General features: G+C 40.5%; 1 protein-coding gene across 1 annotated transcript in view; it reads left to right on the top strand.

Moving 5' to 3' along the window:
* Window positions 1–22,479, top strand: part of DUSP16 (dual specificity phosphatase 16) — a 47,602-nt gene that overhangs the window by 19,381 nt on the left and 5,742 nt on the right. Inside the window, exons 4-6 of the mRNA XM_019544258.1 lie at window positions 11,737–11,900; window positions 15,822–15,981; window positions 19,619–19,742. Of these exons, the coding sequence (XP_019399803.1) occupies window positions 11,737–11,900; window positions 15,822–15,981; window positions 19,619–19,742 (448 nt within the window). The remainder of the gene's footprint in view (window positions 1–11,736; window positions 11,901–15,821; window positions 15,982–19,618; window positions 19,743–22,479) is intronic.

Consider the following 22,479-nt stretch of genomic DNA (forward strand, 5'->3'; position numbering starts at 1 on the left):
GGCTTTGAGAGATGATGCACAAGATATCTGTACAGAATCCCCTCCCTCCCCATCTCAGTTAAGCTCTCCTTTGGAGAACAGATAGGTATAGATAGATGTATGATTTAAATCACCTTTGTTCTTCTGGCCATTGCCCTGGGGCTAGTGTTTTATATTGTTTCATGACAGTTGTGGCCAAGATTATCCAGGGCTGAAAACCAAACTGAAATACAGTTTCCGTAAAAATACATAACCAAACTAACCTACTAGCCAAACTCTGTGCACTACTTAAATTTTAATGAATGAATTAGACAAATGATCATTTTGGAATGACTTCTTTTAAGTGGGGATATTGGAGTAAGTGTGACCCTAGCAGAGAAACACAGTTCTGGGAAATGGGAAACCATGTTTTATCAGTCAAACAAACGTTGCAGTCTGTCTCTCTCTGCTGCCTCTCTAATGGGTGCTAGCTTGTTGGGGTCTGGCCTGCTGCCTGGGATACAGACTACATTCTCTCCCACTCCCCCGGTCTCCTGACCTAACATAAATTAAATGTATATAATCCTGGGTTTAGGAATGGTTGTATTTATTCCTTAGCTAAGGATTTGGCAGCAATAACTAACTTGCAGAAAAATGAGCCTTGTAGGATTTCTTCCCCTACCTTTCTACATGATGTAGTTACTTCCTGTCCATTTTGAAAAAAAATGCAAAAGGCAAAACTTCTCCTTCCCTTCTCTGATTTATCTTTTAAATATTAATATAAATCTGCAGAAAAAGTCAAATGGTTGAACACTGAAAAGAATTTGAAAAGATCTGTAATGTTTTGCTTAGTGTATTACCAATATCTTTGGGCTCCACTAGCAGGACATCTGCCCTGCCGACCACAGACACGTGCTGAATTTCTCTTATACTTAAATCCAGTAGCTGTGGAAGAGATTCTTCCATGAATATTAACCTATACCACATACCATGTATTTGGCTCTTGTTTTTTCTTGTTGTGTATGTCTGCCCATCTACTAGGATGTTTTGCTAAGTATGTTACAAGGGAAAATTTTTATTTTTAAAGATTGACGTTTACAATTACTTTGGTCGTCTTAATTTTGAGGAGGAGAACAATTTGAACTCACCAAGGTGTTTAACCTCTTGCAGCTGGGGAGTTTCTTGTCTGTCTGTCTGTCTCTCTTTTCTTTCCCTGGATAAATTTCTTCTCTGTTTCCCTTCTCCTGGGTTTTGCCACCAGACTCTTGTTGGGAGAGATCTGCTTTGGGCTGCCTTTCTGCTTTGCTGTGTTGTTCTTATTTGACAGAAGCTCAAGAAGCGAATGAAGTGCTGTGAGGGAACGGTCTGTTTTCTTAATAATTTTTTTTCTTGTGCCAAATTGTACTTCCTGACAGTTAAAGTGAGGATTGTATTTGTTTGCTTTGGAAGGTTTAGGTTAACTTTTCCCAAAGGTACTTTCTTAAGGAATGTTTCTGCATGGTGCTCTTCTTAGAGTTCAGCTCACGTATGGACCCTTATACCAGGAAGTAGAAGCTGAAGTGGAATGAGGCACTATTGTTCCCCAGTTAGTGGTAACACACAGACTGCAAGTGCTGTGGCACTTTAAATTCATACCCTCCCTTACTCTACCTCATCTCCTAAGTGTAAACAAGCACTTACTGTCTTCTGTACTTTGTCTATATGTGTTTAACCTATGTAAAAGGGCATACACCTTTCCACCACAAAGGGGAGAAACATAGAAGCATAGAACCTAAGGGCTGGAAGGGACCTTGGAAGATGGAGTCCACCCCACCCTGCTCTGGGCAGGAATACTGCTGAGATCAGATAATCCCAGCAAGGTGTCTGTCCTGTCTCCTCTTGAAGACTTCCAAGGTTGGGGACTGTATCACCTCCCTGGGAAGTCTTTTCCAGATTCTGGTCACTAGTTTTTTGAGTCCCAAAAGCACTGGAGAGGAATTTATCATGCTGGTAATCTTAATGTTGTAAGAGTTACTTTGCCCAATGTCAATACATCCTAGGGACTGCTAGGATGAACTGGCATTGGGTGGTTAATTTGCATTATGGCAATATCTGGTGGCCTAAGTGAAGGATGGTGGTCCCCTTTCATTTGGTATGCATGCAATATAAAGACTGAAATAGGTTTGGAATATATGCTGAAAATACAACAGATAGGAAGACTGCCACTCTGGAGAGTACAGTAGTTGGTAGCTACATCTCATGTTTTGTGTGGACCAAGGCAAACTATTTAATTTTTTTTATTTTTATTATTGTTGTTTATTATTTTGTTTGTTTATTTAATTTTTTTTAAAGCAGGGAGTTGGAAAAGGATCCTATAGTTGTGTGGTATTTTGCCAGACTCTTCCCCCACCAAAAGCAAATTGGAAATTGGGCTCTGGAATAGAAGGATGGATCAAAAGCTCAGTGCTACATGCAGAGACAGAGGCCAAACTGGGAAGGGCCTTAAAACTTGAAGGAATATCCTTTCTGTTTTCATGTGCTAGAAAAGGGAGTATTTGAAGTAGTTAAAGACAAAGGGCCAGATTCTCATCTACTTGATATGTGTCTAAGGGCACTTAAGCATTTATGTGCAATCCTATTTCACCCTGCTTGAATCTGAGAAGCTTTTCATGCTAAAGGATCCTTCTCAGATATTTTTTGTCTTTAATTGTAACACTGAACATAAGGTGACTCACAGAAATACATAGGGCAACAATTTCTCCAATTTTTCAAAATCCAACAATTTTTGGATTTGAGCAGGGTGGAATGAGCTGGTCCCAAAACCTGAGTAATGGTTTGCTGCACATTTATGTGACCACTTAACCTCTATGGTATTTCATTTTCCCTGTATGCAATATGGTGGTACCAATACCAGATTCACAGGGTTGCCAATTTGTTAAATATGTTAAAGTTCCTCAAAGCAATGGGGTTATATAAATCAAGTATGTTCTTTTAGAACCAGCTAAAGTTCACGTTTTGCTAGAATCTTTCTGGTTATCTTTCTTTGGCAGTCTCTTTAGATTTATTTTAATAAAGAGCTTGCTTGAACTCCTTGCAGAATCTGCAAGGAGTCTTTAAACAAATCCATGTAACACGGGTCTGAATAGACAAGGTTTCTATTTACCTAACTTACAATTTCATAGTTTGTAGGGTCGGAAGGACCTGAGCAGATCATCAAGTCCGACCCCCTGCCATGGCAGGAAAGATTACTGGGGTCTAGCTTCCTCTTAAAGACCCCCAGGGTAGGAGCCAGCACCACTTCTCTTGGAAGTTGGTTCCAGATCCTAGCCACCCTGACCATGATTCCTGGTCACTCCTGGTAGTGCTCGGGGGAACAGGGACTCCCCCAATGCCTGCTGGTCCCCTCTGACTAGTTTGTAACAGACCGCTAGATCTCCCCTCTGCCTTCTCTTGTGGAGGCTGAACAGGTTCAGGTCCCGTAGCCTCTCCTCGTAGGGCCAGCCCTGCTGCCCCCTGATCATGCGAGTGGCCCTCCTCTGGGCCCTCTCCATGTTGTCCACATCCTTCTTGAAGTGCAGCGCCCAGAACTGGACGCAGTACTCCAGCTGCAGCCTGACCAGTGTCACATAGAGGGGGAGGATCACCTCCCTGGACCTGCTTGAGATGTATCTGTGGATGTATGACAAGGTGTGGTTGGCCTTTTCTAACTGCATCCCCACACTGCTGGCCCATGTTCAACTTTAAATGTCTTTGAGGTAGTATTTAATCTTGAATGATTTAACTGGATATTGGAGATGACTAGTAAGTACTGAAATTATGTTATCTATATTTTGCAAGACCATATTGGAGATCCAAATTGAGAGGTTAGTAGAATCTATTCCAATGGGAGGTCCCTGGAGAAGAGAGATCTTCTGATAGCAAAACTTCCTTTCCTTACCTTTTTCATACAAGGAAAAAGGAAATTAGCAGAATTTGCAGATTCATTGGAATCTGACAAGGCTGAACTGTAAGCACTTCTGCTATGGCCTGAGCTTGCGACTTCTGGACTGTCAACCGTGCACCTTAGCAACCTCACCATGCCAGTCCAAATCAGCAAAACTGACATGGCATATGTGTCAACAGACAGTAATCTTTTTAGTATGATCAATACACCTAGTTCTGACATGGAGGAACTGGTTCTAGAATTGTGAAAGTAGTTAGTTTTGTGTCCTTCATAGTTTGCCTCTCATAGTTAAACCAAAGTTGTATAGTTGGGGGTCATTTCTAGCTGAGATAATGAATTTATACAGGGAAATAGCTAAAAATTAAGAGGATTGTGAAAACTTTTCATCATTCTGGTTTTGGCTGTGTTCTGTTTTCTGAGCTGGCTACAAAGGGAGTCGAAACTCCTCTGGTATCGAGATTCCTTTAATAACCATACCTTTAGGATGCTGACAATCATAAACACATGTAAAATGTATGAGGAAACTCTGTAGTGCTTTGATCAAAGGCAGGTTGTGCAGCCGCCCTTTCCAGAACCATAGCAACAGGGTAATTAGACAGGCTACCGGATCTTGGCAAGTCCCTGTAAATGGATGTGGAGGTATTTAAGTGAGGAGTACTGACTTTACTGTAAAGATCTGGGGGGCATTCATTTTTCTACCACACACAAGCACTTGGGCTGTTAAACCGCTGACGGCTTTTGGCGCCATAACATGGTTTCATAGAAACTCCTGAGAGTCTTAGCCACAAATAATGAGCTAAACAAGTTAGTACTAGAAAGCTGTGTGGTACATCAGTATATACTGAATGTGCTCCAACAAGTGTCCATGATGAAGGGATATCAGATGCTTACATAACTGAAATGATTTATAAGGTTTCAGTTTATCCTAAAAAACCACATGTATTTGGGCAGTGATAGATAGATCATCATAATCTTGATACAGCATATCTTGCAGATGTAGTTTTCTCTTAACTTTTGAGAGAAAAACAAAAAACTGAATCCTTTTTTTCAGACACTTAGCACCCTGGCAGATATTAAAATAATGGTGCAATTAGTATCTAAGGAATTTGTATGTCCCAACTGAAAAGTCATGTGTCCTACCATGCCAGATGTGCAGAGCAGGACACACAGTGTTTGGGATGGAGCTTAAACTTCCTCAGATCTAAACTGCGCAACTGCCAAGATGAAATTTGGCCAAACCGGGATCTGACCAGTCCCACAGATCAGGGGCAACTGTATCTTGGAGCTGCCCCATGCCCCATCTCAATGCTCATCTGAGTGTTAGGATGGGAGCCTAGGATTGCCCTGGGTCTGGGACGCATTCATGTTCAATTAAGATGCAGTGCAAACCAGTCTCAAAGATATTCCACACTGTACCACGTACCTTTTTTTTTCCTTTTCTGTAACAAGCCCCAAAAGAAAACATGCATCTTAGTTTTGGAAGACAGAATGTAGAAAAAAGTTTTTTTTTCCTAGAATCATGTCTACTGGGGACCAGGGCATATGCAGTTGGGGTGGTCACCTGACAAATGGACAAAATCCAGAGCCAGGTTCTTGGGAAGCTGGGGGTCTGGAGATGCCAGAAGTCAGAACTGGAGTCAGGAGGCGAAGCCAGGGTCAAACCAGAGATCTGATAGGCAAAACAAGGAAATACATGAGGGTCAGGAGCAAGTACCTAAATTGCAACAATAGCCAATTCCAAGAGGCAGGGTAAGTCCTCCTGGGAAGATGATGTCCAGGAAATGTGGTACCAGGAAGTTCCTGGTACCAGCTGCCTCACTCAGATGGTCTCCTGGGATGCCACACTTCCAGGACACGCTGTTTCCAAGAGGGCTTACTCTGTATACAAGGTTAGGCCCCAGACCCTTGCAAGGACTGTAGCAAGACATAGTTCTTTACTGTAAGTAGTTCTTTACAGAAGTTCCTGTGAATAAAGTGTTGTTTCCACATCACAAGCCTTGAGATACTACTACTACTACTACTACTACTACTACTACTACTACTACTACCACCAGACTTAATGCTTCAGGCACAAGCTACATTGCTCAGCCAATGATATCACTGAGAGGGTTAATGTGGGATTGCCATCTTTTGCATCTGCTTGGCAGCAGCACAGCATCTCCAGGTGTTCTCTTTTCCATCAAAGACAGCTTTCCTACTTAAAACATGCACCCCATTTTGGAAAGCTGGGCTGGGGGTGGGGGAGGGAAGGTGTATGTTGTGACAAAATGTGATAGGTATCATTACATTCTGTCATATATACATTATGTTACATATCTGTTATATGGTTTGTGGCTGATTTTTCCGTTTTCGGCTGGCTTTCTGTTTTATCACACCAGAAATTGGCTGAACATGTGGTATATTATAATTTACAGTGTGATCAAACATGTTAATGGTGCCCCAAGTATAACATCTGCCAGGGCCCATACAGGCTAGCCTACTTAATGTCAACATCAATTTAGCACAACATCTATGGCAGGTGATATCTGCCCATAGAGGATCTGACCTTTTTCTAGACTGAAAATCAGCAAGGCAAAGCCATATTTGTCAGTTATTTGGTGCAGAAGAGTGAAGACTACTGGTCTGTCTGCTCTCCATGCATAATGGAGGAATAACGCTGAATACCCAGTGTGCTGTAGGAGTAAACTACTTGTACTGCATTACATCTTATGCGGTAATTGGCACTGCATACTTTTTTGGAATAGGCCACGTGATGACTTTTTCACGTGGTAAAAAAGAAAATGTAATGAGTGTGAGGAACAGAAAGCATTCTCCATTCAATTGATTGAGATCAAGTGGACCAACTTATCTGCATTTGCACTGTACCAAAGGTCACTAGAAAACCTTATTCAAAAATAAATGCAAATGCCTACCTTTAATTTCGTGCATGTGCTTAAAACAATTATGAATATGACAACTGGCTTTTTCATTTTACACATCATAGGAAATTTTTTCCTCCTGTCTCCCTGTAATAACAACAACAACAAAATAAATAAATGAGAGGTGGCTTTGCCTTGTTTAAAGTCCAAAGGACAAAGTTTGATTCCAATTTCACAATAAAGCATGAAAGAGCAATTCAGTCATGCTCTTCAAAAGCAAATATTTCAGGGTTTTTTTGGCATGGTTGGTTCATCCCTTTCCAGTCCATTATATGTTTGGCAGTTGTGCTGATTGCTAGGGCTACAAAGAACAGCCTGCCAGATATTTTGCACATGGTGGGGTAACCTTTTGGTCTATAAATCCCTGGCCAGAAGGTGAGCTGAGGCTTACCAGAATTTGCCTTGGAGATTAGGACCTAGGCCCAGTCAAGTTCATCAAAAGTTTCACTGAAACCTCATAAACCACTAATTCCATTAATGACCTGTAGATGCTCTTGCTACAATTTCAGCATGCCCTTGTGATTGATTTACTATTTGCATGGGATGGAAAGGAAGTGGAGAGTGGGTGTTGGGTGAAAGCCGGTGCCGGAAGAAAAGCACCTTTCTCTTACTAAAACAAACAACGTGGTGTTGCCAGTAGCTTAGTTCCAATTGAAATCATTATGAAGGCAATTTAAAGATTAAATTTGCCTCGGTGCAAAGGTGATGCACAAGTTATGGAAGTTTGAGGCTAACCCAAAATTTACGACTTCCCAGGTATTTTTTCCCCTTTTTGTTAGATCAGCCTTATGCTAAGAATTCTGACTTTCTGCTAAACTAGTCTTCTAGTTGCTGAGAGCTTGTTTTTAAATACTGGCACAAGAGTAGGTAATATAAAGAAAACTCTCTTCCTGTGTAGAAAGATGCCTGTATTCAGTTCATCCCACCGTTTTTTCAGCCTGATCGGAAACCTTCTTAAGATGCAGCTAGTAGCACTTGAAGTGGGTTGGAGAAGATGGGATACTCTTTGCTTTATATATAGTATTTTTATATTGCTTTATACAGTATTCTTTTTATAAAGTGTCAGTATGTCTGATGTCAGAAACTAACACAAATAGATAACACCTGCTCTTTGGGGTGGAATTTAATTTTTATCTGAACTGACAGCTCAGAAGCATAATTACAGAGGTGCTATTGTTCTGAATTCCTGGTACTAATGTGTGTTGCATTACCAATATGGTAACTGCTTGACGTTTTGGGTGATGACTGGGTTTTGGAGAATTTTTTTTTTGAGTCGTTTCTCTATATAAAGCAGTTGATCCTCCCCCATTATGGAGAAGAATAGGAAACTAAGGAGTTTAAGTTTACTTGTGCTAAGCAGCATCCAACTTTTGAAGCAGAAGTACAAGGTAATGGGCAGATGAAGAAGGATCTCTAAAGTAAAAGAAGTCAGTGGTCCTTGATGATAGGATCAGGATGATGCATTATGCAAGATTCAGGATAACATTTGAAAGGCAATGAAAGCTCACTCTACTTGAGAATGGGTGTAGGGGGAGTCAGTAACCAGAGTGTCAGTGGTGCAAAATACTGCACTGATGAGAATGCTAGAAAGACACAGAAGCAGTGAAATGGCATAGGGTAAGCATGGGGAAGAGGAGGGTCACCATAATGTTGTTCTCTATCTGTCTAAGATAAGTCTCGTAGAGAAAGTGTTGGAAGCAACAGTTCTCAAATTATTTAAAACTTGCCTGGATTAGGCTCTGTAAAACAAACAGTAGGAGCAATCTTTATGCTGATAGGAAGTAGACTCTATGACGTTGTCCCAGTACCCTCTCCCAAATTTCTGATTCTTAGGTTATTAGTCCCTTCTGCTACGTTCGTGCAGGTGCAAAATACTGATCCACAAGCGCTGGAAAGGGCTTGTTGTTTCAGTTCTGTACATGTGGTCTATGTACACTTGTGTTTTTAATCCTGTGTTTTTTTTCTTCACTTGTTATGTGTCAAACTGAAGTCACTTTCCTACTCTCAGCAGTCTGCTGTATGGAGCAAGTCTCCAGAAAGCAATCCAGCTTCCCAAGAAATGAAATCTCTCCAATCATGAGTAACTGAAATAAAATGGTTCTTTGTTTTGTTTATTTATCTATTTATCAATTTATTTATTTATTTATTCCTTCCCTCTCCAGGACTTTTGCCCTACAAATTGTCTTTATCTTAAAAGTCTTCTCTTGGCATGTAGAAACTAAAAATTCAAGGATCACTTGCCCTGACAGAGGGAAAAGATTAAGCAATGTCTGGCACCATTTAACAAGTGTTCGTAAATGATTTTGAAAACTCTATTGTTCAGCAGAGCAATCAGAGGACAATTAGTCTCTCTTCTCTGAATAAAAATGTTGTTAACCAAGAAACGGGGAGAAGAGAGCTCTACTAATAGGAACCTTGAAAAGACTGAATCCATATGTCAAAGCCCTGGTAAAGTTCCCTCATAACACTTAGACTGCTTGTGTTTTGCTGGTGCTGTTATTCTAGACTTGTGTATCCTTGCTTTGGGTCGGGCACTCTTTCCATGGCCTCTCTGGTATTCTGCTTGGGCAACACACTGTTGTGTCTTCATAAAAATGTGGCCTTGAATTTAGCTGCCTCAGGCAACGGGACTAGCACTCTCCCACTTAGAGGCACCTCGGTTGCCTAAGGGCTCACTTTCTTAGTGTCAAACCTTATGGTTTACCTCTCCAGGGACACGTCTCTTTGGCTCACATGCAGACTTTGGAAAGGTTCTAAGCCCAGTTGCTCTTCGTTTTCAGACAACATGGGAAATCTGCAGATCTAAACAAATCTGTAGAATACCTGTACACATTCCCTTACTTCATTTTCCTTGCTACTCTTGATCTTTCTTGTGGAGAACTCCTGCTTTATGCCCAAGAACCCAGGACATGATTTCTCCTTCAAATTATGGGAGCTCTTACCTACAGCCTGCTTCCTGGTCCGGGCCCACAGTCAAAAAAAGATGTACCTGCTACAAAAGCATATTTTTCTATCTAACCTTGCTTTTATCTTTTATGAGTATCTCTGACTTTTTTTTTAATGGCAAGTGCTGCCATCTAGCCTCTTTATGGCTCTTTTAGGTAATTTTGAATTCTAAACACCATTTCCTTCAGACTACCTGAAAATAACTAGCACTATCCGTGGCATAGTTCAGCCTAACATCATGCATGAAGGTTAATGACTTCTGCAGCTTCTGTTGGGGAGCTTGTCAGGTCATTGCTGGCTCTACATATTGAGGCATTTAACAAGAAGACATTTTGGTAAAGCTAGCTGAAATTTCCAAGTTGAATACAGACAGGTTCCCCAAATTATTGTGCTATGAAATGTTTCTAATCTTTCCTTACTTCCTCTAGGAGCCAGCAGAGTAAAAAGTCCAACCTGTGACCCAGTCCTACTGCTGGAAGCTAGAATACCAGCAATGAAACTCTCTTCGTATTTATGTGTAACATGCTTAGTTGTAGTACCATGTATGATGAGTAATATTTTGGAGTCTATTTATGTCCTCAGTCATTGTGTTTCCAGAGGGAAAGGTGTTGGGACCTTTTATAGCTAATATTTCATGCCTAATAAAATAGAGGAGTGACTTCTACAGGGCTGAAAGGAAATAAAAGTGTAGAAAAATGGGGGCAGAAGTGATCATGAGCGGTTGTTTAGTTCAACCTTTGCTCCAGGCAGAATTAAAGAATCCTTATTTAAACCATCTCAGACAAATGTCAGGCCTGCAATTAAAATTTCTGAAGACAGAGATTCCACAATGTCTCTTAATCTTCTGTTTTAGTGCTTACCCATCTCTGTTACAAAGTATCTAAGTATCATGGCTAGAAAGCATCTGGTAGAAATATATAACTTCTGTCTTTGTTAAAATGTAAGCTTAATACCTTTTGTCTCTTGTAAACATACAGATCAAATGGTCTCTATATTTATCTTGCGACCGCAGATAGATGGAATTGTTACACTTGTGTGTGTTTGTAGAAATGTCTTCTGTTTTTGTTGATTCAGCCATGAATTAAGTGTTTTTAAACACAATTTATTTTTCAATATTTTCAAATATTAATAAGAAAGCTAGACTAGTTGCATCTCATATGGGAACTCAAGCACTAAATTTATGCAAAAGAGGCCATCTGGGTGTCAGTAGTGGAGTGATAAGCACCTTGACTAACTGCCAGGGGAATCCCACTGTCTTAAGTTTTGGGGTTTTTTTATATATGGAGTGTGTGCCTGTAATTTATATAGTGTGCATGCACACACTTTATAATGGATTGACTCTCAGAAGTTTTTATTTCAGCTGGTTTGCAATGGGACTTTAATGGCTGTTGTTGGTTGGTTTTTTTTTTTAAAGCACAAGAATAGGATAGTGCAAGATTCTATGATCAAAAAATGCTCACTGAGATAATGTATATTAAGGCTTTTTCCCTCTACAGAACTTTGATGTGGTAGTTTGTTCCTCTCACACTTGTGTGACAGCAACTGAAGTAAATTATTACAGATTTAGCTTTGAGGGGTTTGAGGAATGTCATTGCTAATTCTAAGAGTTCCGATGTCGAGTGGAAAATTTATTTTTGCTCTACAAATAATTATGAAAATTGGAGGTGCCCTACTCCCTTAAGTCCTGAGGAGGAGAAAAATGTTGAGTTGCTTTGAGGCTTGGTGTAGATATGTGGGACAGTAATAAAGCAAACTGCAGTTACAGCAGCTATACAAAAGACACGTGTGTGGCTGTAATAACTTGCATCTCCCTGCATCCCACTGTCTCTTTCCTGCCCCCCTGCCCATCCTCCCTTCCTTTTTCCTTCTCAATCTGAGTATTGTTTTTGTTGAGAATTAGGATCGGGCTGTATCAGAATATGTCTTCTTGGTGTATTACTTCGATGTTACTGATCATATTCAAAGAAATAATTTTGTCTTTGCTTTTCTCAGGTGGCTTTACTGAATTCTCCAGCTGTTTCCCTGGCCTCTGTGAAGGAAAATCTATTCTAGTTCCTACTTGTATTTCTCAGCCCTGCTTACCAGTCTCTAACATAGGGCCAACTAGAATATTGCCTCATCTTTATCTTGGTTGTCAGCGAGATGTCCTCAATAAGGTGGGCATTTTTATATGTATTATTTACAGCCATGGATACACAATATTTGGGAATGGGAAGAGTAGCTAAAAGAATACAGATTGTGGTTTCCAAAATAACCATGTGTTGCTGTTTTGTGAAGTTATATCGGTTCCACAGCGAAACACTTGGAGTAAATCCAAATAACAAGCCTTCTGTCATTTGCTCTCTATCAGCTGTGGGTTGTGTTGATGACACAGAATTCATATAATTAATGCATATGCCCTGCAATGTGATACTTGGTCTTCTCTTGCTTATGCTGATACCTGCATCAGAAATCTGCCAGTTGACAGGAAGTTATTAATTTATTATAAGAAAGACCTAACCAGTTTCACGAGCATGACTCCAACTGGTTCTGTTCTGACAAGCATAAGCTGTTAATACCGTACAGTGTCAATGCTTGCTGCAGCACAAAAGACCAGTGATCTCATGCTAAGTGGGGTTTTGCTTTTTTTTTGGTGGGGGGGAGAGGGGCTGGGGGTTGTTTATTTTTGTTTTGCTTTTTTAAAATTAAATGCTAGGGGGAGTTGATTTTGAAGCACCTGCCTTTGGTTATTACTGCATATGTCTACTGATAGCTCTTGGCCTAAAATTGGGCACATTGTAGTATGTGCGGAAAAAAGGCCAAAAGCAGCCTCCATAATTTTGTGATATTAAATGCCCCCAAGCTGACTGGATCAGGAATGTGGCATGGATGATCAGCAGCATGCAGCTTGGCTAGACATAACCCCTTCCCTCCCCTGCACTTGGCTACCAATCCCTCCCCACAACTGGAGGTAAGCTTTCTTCTTCCCCTTTCTCTGACATTGGCAGCAACCATTCTTGTCTCCTCCCAGAAGGGGTCTGAGGGCCCTTGGTGCAGCCAAATCGCAAATACCTCACCCACTCCTCTAAAATGTTGATCTATACTGAGGCATTCTCAAGCTCCAGTTTTGTCTGGGCCGCTCTGCATGGGTACTTATGCAAAGGTTTACACCAGGACTGGCCAGGTCTGCTGTTGCTCAGTGTATATCCCTTTGGCCATACCACAAAAGATATACACCTTTGGCCGCCTTTACCATCCTCAGTTTCAACCTTAAAAAAATACTCTTACTCCCAAATTTCTGAAAGTTTCTTCACATCTGGCAATTTTATATTTAAGAGATTTTATGAGACAATTCTCCCTAAAAGCAAGGGATTCCTTTTAGGGTTTTCCCCCCCTTTCCTGTTTTTTTAAATGCATTTAAGTTCATCTGTGAAGATGTTTCTTGTTCTGGTGTTAACGCATCTAATTTTATAAAAATCTAATCACTTTGATATAATCAGATTCTTTCTAGTTTCTCCTATTTCTTACCCCTCTCCCACCTAGTTTTAATAAGGTATTTTAGATTGCAGTGTAAGCATTTTATTATTTTTTTTCCCTTCCAGCACTTAAACTGCTACTGTGGAGAATAGTCAGTGGCCATTGCTTTTCCTTTAGGTACAGGCAGTCCTTGGACCTATGACACAGTTGGTTCCTGAAAACTGCATCTTAAGTCGAAATGTTGTAACTCGGAACTGATTTTTTTTCCCATAGGAAACAATATTATAAGTGAGGGATTGGTTCCTGAACCAAGGCCCAATACCCTATTTTCACCAAAAATAACCCAGAATTTTGTACTGAATTATAGACGAATAATATAGCTACATTAATGTAGTTATATTTTAAATAGCAGTCGCATTGATTTGGACAGACTTCTTCGAGGTGACTTTGCTGGGTTTTTTGAAGGGTTCTTGGCTAAAGTCTTGGCTGCAGGTTTTTCTGGAGTCTTGTCTGCTTTCTTAAAGAAAGTGTCCAAGGAAGTTTGGACAGACATTCTCCAGGGAGGTGGACAACACAGCAAACTTGTTCACTGGCATGGCATCTATGAAGCATTGTAAAGTCAAAACAGGGTGTCAATTTATAAACTTTGTAAGTGTGAAACATAACTCAAAACATTGTAAGTCAAGGACTGCTTGTGTTCTTTTTTAAAACTTGTATATATTGTTGCTGTGCAGCAAACTAGTAGTTTAGACGGACTTATTTCTAGTGCTGTCCACAGTAACTTATTTATCTATTTTATAATGTGTGAATATTTGTGCTCACAGGCCTATATAAAGCAGCCCAGGGTTTGGGGGTTTTTGTTCTATTTTCCCCTCCTGCTACAAATTTACTGTTGGAGATTCTTCTGTTCTTATAGTATTTTGATACATGGTGCTATTATTGGCTTTAAGGGGTTGAGCATGTCTCACCTATTTATATCAAGTGGCTCCCAAAGGGGTTACAGCTCTAACCTTATCCATCTGGTTCTGAGACATGCTAAGTTTTGGCGTTTTGCTTGGCCTGTAATGGCCCTAGCAGGGGATAATACTGGAAATGAAGGAGGAGGTTCCATACTTTCAGTAAATCAGTGACTTGCTCACATTTTTTTTTTTTTTTTTCTTTTTTTTTTTAAGTGTAAGGGAGACCACCCAGGCTTTGCTGCTTCCATCATGTGTTGACTAAACCTGGATTTAATTTCCTGGAAAAAATATAGCCTTTTAGGGCATCATCATTAATGTTGAGATTTAAACAAATCACAGAACGTAGAGCTTGAAAATAGAATATTTACTTTCTAAACACATGGTTGTTGGTGTTTAGGATTTCTGAATCTTCCTCCTATCATTTCTTCCTCTTGGGTGACAATGAAGTCCCTGTTCTGGTTATGATGTTATAATCTGCAGCTCTGGGAATTATTTGAAAGCCCAACCCAGTGCACATCAGAATCTTTTTTTTCTCTTTTTGTGCCCATTTTCATTTGAATATAATTCCATGCCAGTTGTGTAACGCATCAGCGCTATAGGTAAAAAGCTAGGGGAGAAGCCACTCGGAGCTTTGTCCACATCCACCCATCAGTCACCATTCCACCATTCCCTGCTCATCTCCTCCCTCCTCCTGACCATTCGATTGGCCTGGTTCTCTAGACATGTCTGCAGGTGATATGTTCATCTTTTCCCTGTGATTTTAATAGAGGGTTGGGGTGACTTTTTTCAGCAATTAAGTTACCCAAGCTTCTGCAAGGGGTTCTGTATAAGTAGGGACTGGAGCCACATGATGGAAAGCCCTCATAGTCCGTCGTACGCACTGGGGGGCCTGCCGTGCTCTGCCTGCAAAAATGGCTGCCAGGACCAGTCTGCCTATGAAATCGGCTGGCAGCTGACTTGACTTTGTTAGACCCCTATGTATAAGCGAGGTATATTGTACTTCACTTGCCTTCAGACTGCAAACAGAAACAATGAGCTGTTTCCTGTACTCTTAAGAAAATCTCATGTGAATGGGTAGGGGGATGTCTGTTTCATTGGTCTAAGCAAGGCATTCATTTTTCATTCAGTTCAGACAGATTTATTTTCCATATCATTTTGGCAGCACATAGTGATTCAACTTATTTAATACCTTTCACTCATATTCATCATGCCCTCACTGGTAGGGCACTGACCTACACAGCTTTTGCAGGGCTCTTTTAGTGTGTTAACAGTGCCAGTTCTGCCATTAAGGGAAAAGAGAATTTTAACCAGGGTAGCAACAAATTCCACATCTCTTGTTAATTCCTCCTTTATTCTTTGGAACAGCAGAATATGTATTAACAAATAGAAAATAATCATGTCATCTTCCCTTATGAAAATCATCCCATTCTTAAACACAGTAGAGTTTTCACTCAAAGAAAAAAATCTTCTGCAAGACTAACTACCAGCAGTGAACATTTTCTGGATCTCTCTGAATAACTGCCTCTAGAAGACCATTAGAACAAATGTGAATTCTAAGCTAGTTTGTAGATTTGGGCTTAGAACTACTTCTAGGCTTAACTTTTTCTTAACTAGAGTTGTGGCTTTAATATTTTACTCTTGATCTTTTGTCTACTTTTACAGGAGCTGATGCAGCAGAATGATATTGGTTATGTTTTAAATGCCAGCAATACTTGTCCAAAGCCTGACTTTATCCCAGAATCCCATTTCTTGAGAGTGCCAGTGAATGACAGCTTCTGTGAGAAAATTTTGCCTTGGTTGGACAAGTCAGTTGATTTTATAGGTAAGAAACCTAGACAAAATGCCTCTTTTAAGATCCCTTCTTTATAACTGCTAGAAAGTCTCTCTTTCTCATTTGGGGTAAGCTTTACTCAATTTTCATTGGGTTCTGAATTGTTCATAGGACATATAAAAAGAGGTGCTATCTTAAATGGTTTTCCTTAATTTATGGTTGTCCCAAGGGACTCTTATAATGAGATCTAGGGCTACTTGCTGCTGTAAATGTTGTTGGCAATCACAAGCTGATTTTAAATGACATATTTGTTGTTTGTCAGTAAACAAATAAGGGAGTGCAAAAATCAAGGTTTCTGATCTTCCCTTTTTCTAGATTATGGTGCAGGAGGTTGTCCCTGGAGTTAATGCTAGACATAAATTCAAGGCGCTTTTAAGGGTCTGAAGTAAAGATGTATGTGTGGGTCACTTTCTCATGTTCAGTGAATTGTTTGATATGGTCTAGTAAACTCTTGGCTACTCTTTAGAAGCCAAATTATTTTTAAAAAATGAACAAATGGATGTTCTGATCTTCTTGTGAACTTGAACAACTAGAAAAATCTCTAATTTTTTTTAGAAATTCAGCTTTGCCATGCCCAAAGGATTTGCCATCAAGTCAACACAGTAGCTGATCCAATTTGTTCCCCTGTCTCTGAAACATTTGTCTCCACCCACTTTCAGAGGCATGTGTCGAGATTTTTCCATCAGGGAATGTTTTTTTCCTTAAATGTCATTATTTAGTGATTTGTTTCCATAGAACAGCACAATTTATCTTCGTTATTCTAATGTTTCTCACTCATTAAAATCTTCCTTTTCTACTCTTGGCTTCAGTAATGCCTTGTGGCAATGTCTCACATTAAGGAGAACTTTGTGCATGTCTTGAGTGTGATCCACCCATTTTGAACATATTGTCTTGTCTTTGTTTTGTTAAATGCCCCCTCACCCTTGGTGTGATGAGAGAAGGTAAGTGGAAGCTCCTGATCTAGATTCTGTTTTAGGAACATTGGCCCAGGAGGTGCCTTCTGAAGCCATGTTCACAGGAAGTGGTTAACCAAAGGGATCCCCAAAATCACCACTACAAACCCTCATGGCTACAAGGAACACTATCTAAAATGCTAGGAACACCCTATTGCAGTGGTGCCCAACCTTTTCATCAAGGGCCAGATGGATGGTGCCATGTTTCTCCACAGGCTGGATCTGGCTGCAGGGTGTTGCACAGCCTGACTTTTTATTTGTCTGGTGAGGGTAGATGTGGGATGGGGTGGAACAGTCCTGAGCTGGATGCATGGGAGGGTGGGCAGGGGAACAACCCAGTCCTGATCCCAGTGCAAGGGTGAGGTGGGGCAGGACATGACAGCATGACAGCCATGATCCAGATGTGCAGGGTGGTGGGGGATGCAGTGGCAGCAGCCTGGCCCCAATCTGGATGCAGTGGGATGAAGCAGCCCCAATGCAGACGTGCAGGTTGATGGTGGGCACCAGTCCAGTCTGATCTGGATGCGTCAGGATGTGGGCAGTCCTGATCCCGCTGTGTGGCCAATGGCCCTAGCAGGGCTGCAGCCAGCCGTGTAGAACTTGCACTGCTTCCTGCTGCTAAGTTCTTTGACCCCTCAGGGATCCCCATGGGCCAGGTGTCATGGCTCCACAGGCAGGGTTTGGCCAGCAGCTCAGAGGTTGAGCACCCCTACCCTATCACATGCCATAATTAATGGGCAGGCAGAGGAGAGCACTGCCACTGCTACGGCAACAAGGAAGGGTTGCAATCATTTCATACACAGCTCTTGTGACTCCTTGCTCACCTCTTTTCTCTAAACTAAGTGTTCTGCAGCTTTGCTTGCTCCTGCAGCTGAAGTCTTTTCATGATTCCAGGCTCATTCTTTTCCCATCTGTGGACTCTTTCTTTCTGCTGTTTTTATTTAGAGATACAAGGAGCAGTACTCCAGGCACCATCAAGTTTATATAGCAGTACACTGATGATTTCATTATTTTTGTTCTGTTTCCCATGCATTCAAACATTTTTGCTTGCTCTGCTTTTATGATCATTACTACACATTAAACTGAACAGAGGCCTGGAGTGGCTAGTTAACACACAATCCATCAGCTTTCTATAGTCAAATTATATATATTTGCATAGAAGGCAATGCCACGTGCAGTAACAAAACATTTTTTTTTAAAATGTGTTGTGGGGGATGGCTAGGTAAGGATTGCTTTGGGAATTGACCTAACTCCTGACACTTATGCAGATATGCAGCCGTCAGAAAATACCAGCTAATAGGTAAGCTTTGGAAGGAGAAATACCACCAGTATTTTCATTCACTGAGTACTTCTGCTTAAGGTACTGGAAGCAGAAGCAGCTGTTGAGATTTGATAATGGCCAGCTTAATGGCTCTACATTATTATAAATGATAGCAAAACTATAAAAGGAGAAGGAGAGTTAAATGCTAGTGACTCAACAATTGCTGTTAATACCTATATAGCATTATATAAATATCCCTTTGTGGGATGCTGTTGGCTCATGTTCAGCTCCAAATTCAGGATATCCTAAAAATAAGTTTATTCAAAAAGCTACTAATGATAGAAACTTTACTACAGAAAAACTGTGGTTATGTTTTAACAAGTGAATAATCTGATACAGCTTCTATAACAATATGATAAATGAGAATCTTAAACCTGACTAAAAAAAGTTAAACTGATTTACTGTCTGCACATCTGTTTAACATAGGCCATGAAATACAGTGAAAACTGTCTAAGATGGAATTGTGCAGGGCTGGGAATAGGTTCTACCTTGACAGGTGTCAGTCATACAGAAGGAGCCTTCCAGCTGGGATGGCATGCTAGGACTATAGAAATTTTCTAGTTTGAGCAGGTTATACAGGTTCCATCTTATACAGGGTTCACTATACAGTACATAAAACAGTATATGAATATTGCAAGATAGTAATTATTTCACATGTAAACTTTCAGCTTTGAAGCAAACGCAGAGTATTGTCATCAACATCTGGGCTCCTCCTTTTACTCATCTTATTTACCATTTTGTTACCTACCCAAAACATGTTTGCTTGTAAATACTACAGCGTTTCTCTGTTTTCTTCATTACCAAAAAGAGCAGTCTTCAGGCATATGATCAATGTTGAATCACCCCTTGAAGTTAATGGGAACAATATCAGTTGCCAACAACTCTGTTGCTCATAAGACCTTCTCTCTTGTCTGGAATTTATTGTGCTTAGAACAAGCAAGGGAGCTGCATGTGTGTGACTTGCTCTCTCCACTTAAATGCTACCCCACATTCTGAAGGTAGCCACACTGCCATCACACCATATAACACCTGTCATCTCTGTGTGCACATTCAATCCTTGGAGGGGCTGTGGAAAGTATTTATTCCCCATTTTAAAACACTAGCAAAAGGAAGCACATGCCAAGGAAGCAAAGTAATCGTTCTAATACAGGAAGAGGTCAGTATGTATACATGCAGTGAAAGAGAAAACTACAGCAATGCTGATTTCTGTTTGAAGCTTCCATGGAATCTATAAGTGAATTTTAAAGTTGTATGTTTTCTTTGTAATGGTTTTAGCACAACATAATGCTCTTCATGCTGACAGCTGTTTTCTTTTGGGTTTTTTTGGTCTTCCTCTTTCTTCTCCCCCATACAGAGAAAGCGAAAGCATCAAATGGGCGAGTTTTGGTGCATTGTTTAGCTGGAATATCACGCTCGGCCACAATTGCTATTGCATATATAATGAAGAGGATGGATATGTCCTTAGACGAAGCCTACAGGTAAAGAGAGAACTTCCCTTTATGAGAATCATTAAGTTAGATGCTCTGAAATGGAGTCGCCCAAAACCTGCAACCACCAGCATTAGTCTCAAGAATAGAAGATGATTGGGGGGGGTGCCCCTGTTTGCCATGTAGCTCAATGATAGGGGCACTTATTTGGGAAGCTGGAGACCTTGGGTTTTAGGCCCCCTTCACCCAGAGGGTTTTTGAGTCCAGGTGAGTAACCTAGCTACTCAACTATTTGGAAAAAGATGGGAGAGAGCTTCTGCACCAGCTCCTTCTCTGTCCTCTACATGTCTATGAATAGAATACCAACATGTGTGTAGATGTCCAAGTCTGGACACTTAAATGACCAGGAAAGAATAAAACGCCACCCCTTGCACACCACCCCTATTATATTTCTGTGTTTCGAATAATGGCTGTGATTTGGAAGACACATATTGAAAAAATCTGAGAATAATTTCAATTCTAATGAGGGAATTTTCTCTGGAAATGATGCATTTGATTATGTGGGGTAGAGACTGTTTGTTTTCAAGAGCTGGTCTCTAGTCTATAGAGGCATACATATCATGCAAGATCTGCCTGCGTGCAGCACACACTTGTTTGGTGGAAATCTGAAGGAACTTTCGTTACATGTGGTGAAAGTAGTTCAAATGACAGGTGCCAGATGAACAAAACCAGCAATTGGGGAGGAAGTGAGCACAAAAATACACTGTTTTTTTATGTTCAGTAGATTACCTGTTTTGCTGGCAGCTTATCAGATTTTTGTGATATAGTGGTTTTGAGGCAGTTAACACGAAAAGACATGAAAGTGGAGTGGTGCACTGTTAATAAGAGCCATGCCTTTTCTGCTGAGTCTTTTGAATGATTAAAAGCACTTGCTGTCAACAGAAAGGAATACTTCTCAGAGAATTTTAAAATGAATTCCAGTTGGTCAGTCTCAGTGCTTTGTCACCAAGACTGTGGAAAAGGACTCTCAATTGTGTGGTGATTACTGCTTTACCGAAGAACTGCATGGAAAACGTGGGGGCGGAGAAAAAAGACTACAATGGCTAGGATTTTATATTTCTCTGTATTTACCTCTCCCTGTGACTTCCTTTGGTATAGTCATTGAACAGTCTATCACAGGAAATGTACTCATTTGTTTGGGGCTGGTGGTTGTTGTTGGTAAAGCTTGGAAAAGTAAGCCCTCTGTACGTATTTAGTTTATTTTCTCAGTTAGCGAGAGGTAGCAAGCAAACAAAATAACACTCCTATCTGAAAACAGCTTTCTAGTGTTTTCTTCAAACACCATCTACAATTTTACAATAAGTGAAAGATCAGAGAAAAATTCTCTCCACTTTGTTCTGCTCATCTTGTATATTTTGATTTATATAGAAGAAGAAATAAAATTGAGTACATGTAACCCATTTCCTTTGCTTAGAGAAGTTCTTTTTTATGTTTCTTTTCAAATGAAAAGTATTTCTAAAACCATAAACTAGCAGGTCGACTCAGCAGAGGAGCCTGTAATAACTTCACTTTCTTAAGTGATTTTTTTGAAGATGATATACCTCTTTCAAAACGGGATTTAGGGACTCTAGGCAGTATGCTGGGCAGAAATGACAGAGCTATTGTAATTACTATATTTAACTTTTTCCATAAAGCACAACAAATATTGACAGGAAAACAGTGCAAAGATGGTATGAAGGTTAGGGGCTGAATTTCTGACACTAAAATAAATGGTCTGGGTTCTTTGTTAACAGCTTTTGGGCTACAGAAATCTTTGCAGAACCAAGCCCCCCCCCCACCCCACTGCTGTAGAAATTCTCCATCCACCAGAGAACCGTGGGTGGTGGCGGTGGTAGTAGTAGTTTCAACTGCTGTTTTGTACATCCTTTCTGCCTTTTCTATCCAAACAGCCTGCTTATCTACTTTCACTAGAGTATTGGGAAAGAAGAGCCCAAGCTATAACCAGGCAGTTCAGTCCTTCTCATGACCTGTCCGTCTGACTGATGTTAGTTGCAAAAACTTGTGGGGGGGGAGGAGGGGTGTTGTTTTGCGTTTTTAAAACCAACAGGATCTTGCAATTTGATTGTGTAAATTCTTGTTAGCTTCCAGCCAGACTAAGAGGAAAAAATCCATATACTACCAATGGATATGTTAAACAAGCAAAACACACTTTAACAATGAGCTCTCAAGAGTGTTTACTTTTCTAAGTGACCCACTATAAGTGTGTAACACATGCATGGGTGAGAAAAATATAACCTTCCCCCGAGGTGCACTAGTTCCTCATGATTCATCCCTATGTTAATCTTCACTGGATTTTCCTGGATTTCAATATTTTTGCTTTTCTTTAATGACTATTTATATTCCGTTGTTCCGTTGTGCATGTCCATACTGCTTGCACATGATCCTGGAACCATGTTTCTTGTGCTGCTGCTTTTGCTTATACTGGCTTTTCAGGATTTAGTGCATTTGTTACCTGCCTCGCTCTGGCATGGAGAGAGAGAGAGAACGAACACACAAAATCCATGCCAGAGTGTACACACACACACTCTCTCTGTCTCTAAAAGACCCAGGAAAGGGGTAGTATTTCTGGACTTATAATGTATAAATCAAAGGAGTTGTCAAGATGTTTCTGTATTTGCTTCCACAGTAATGGTTTTCAAACCAGGGTATGTACCTGAATTTTAATAGTGGCAGCACAGCTTCTGATTGGTCAGCTTGTGGTAACCAATAGTGGTGCCACATTTTGGGG

The sequence above is a fragment of the Crocodylus porosus genome, unplaced genomic scaffold (genome assembly GCF_001723895.1).
Source record: "Crocodylus porosus isolate Cpor-Errol unplaced genomic scaffold, CroPor_comp1, whole genome shotgun sequence".
NCBI lineage: Eukaryota > Metazoa > Chordata > Crocodylia > Crocodylidae > Crocodylus > Crocodylus porosus.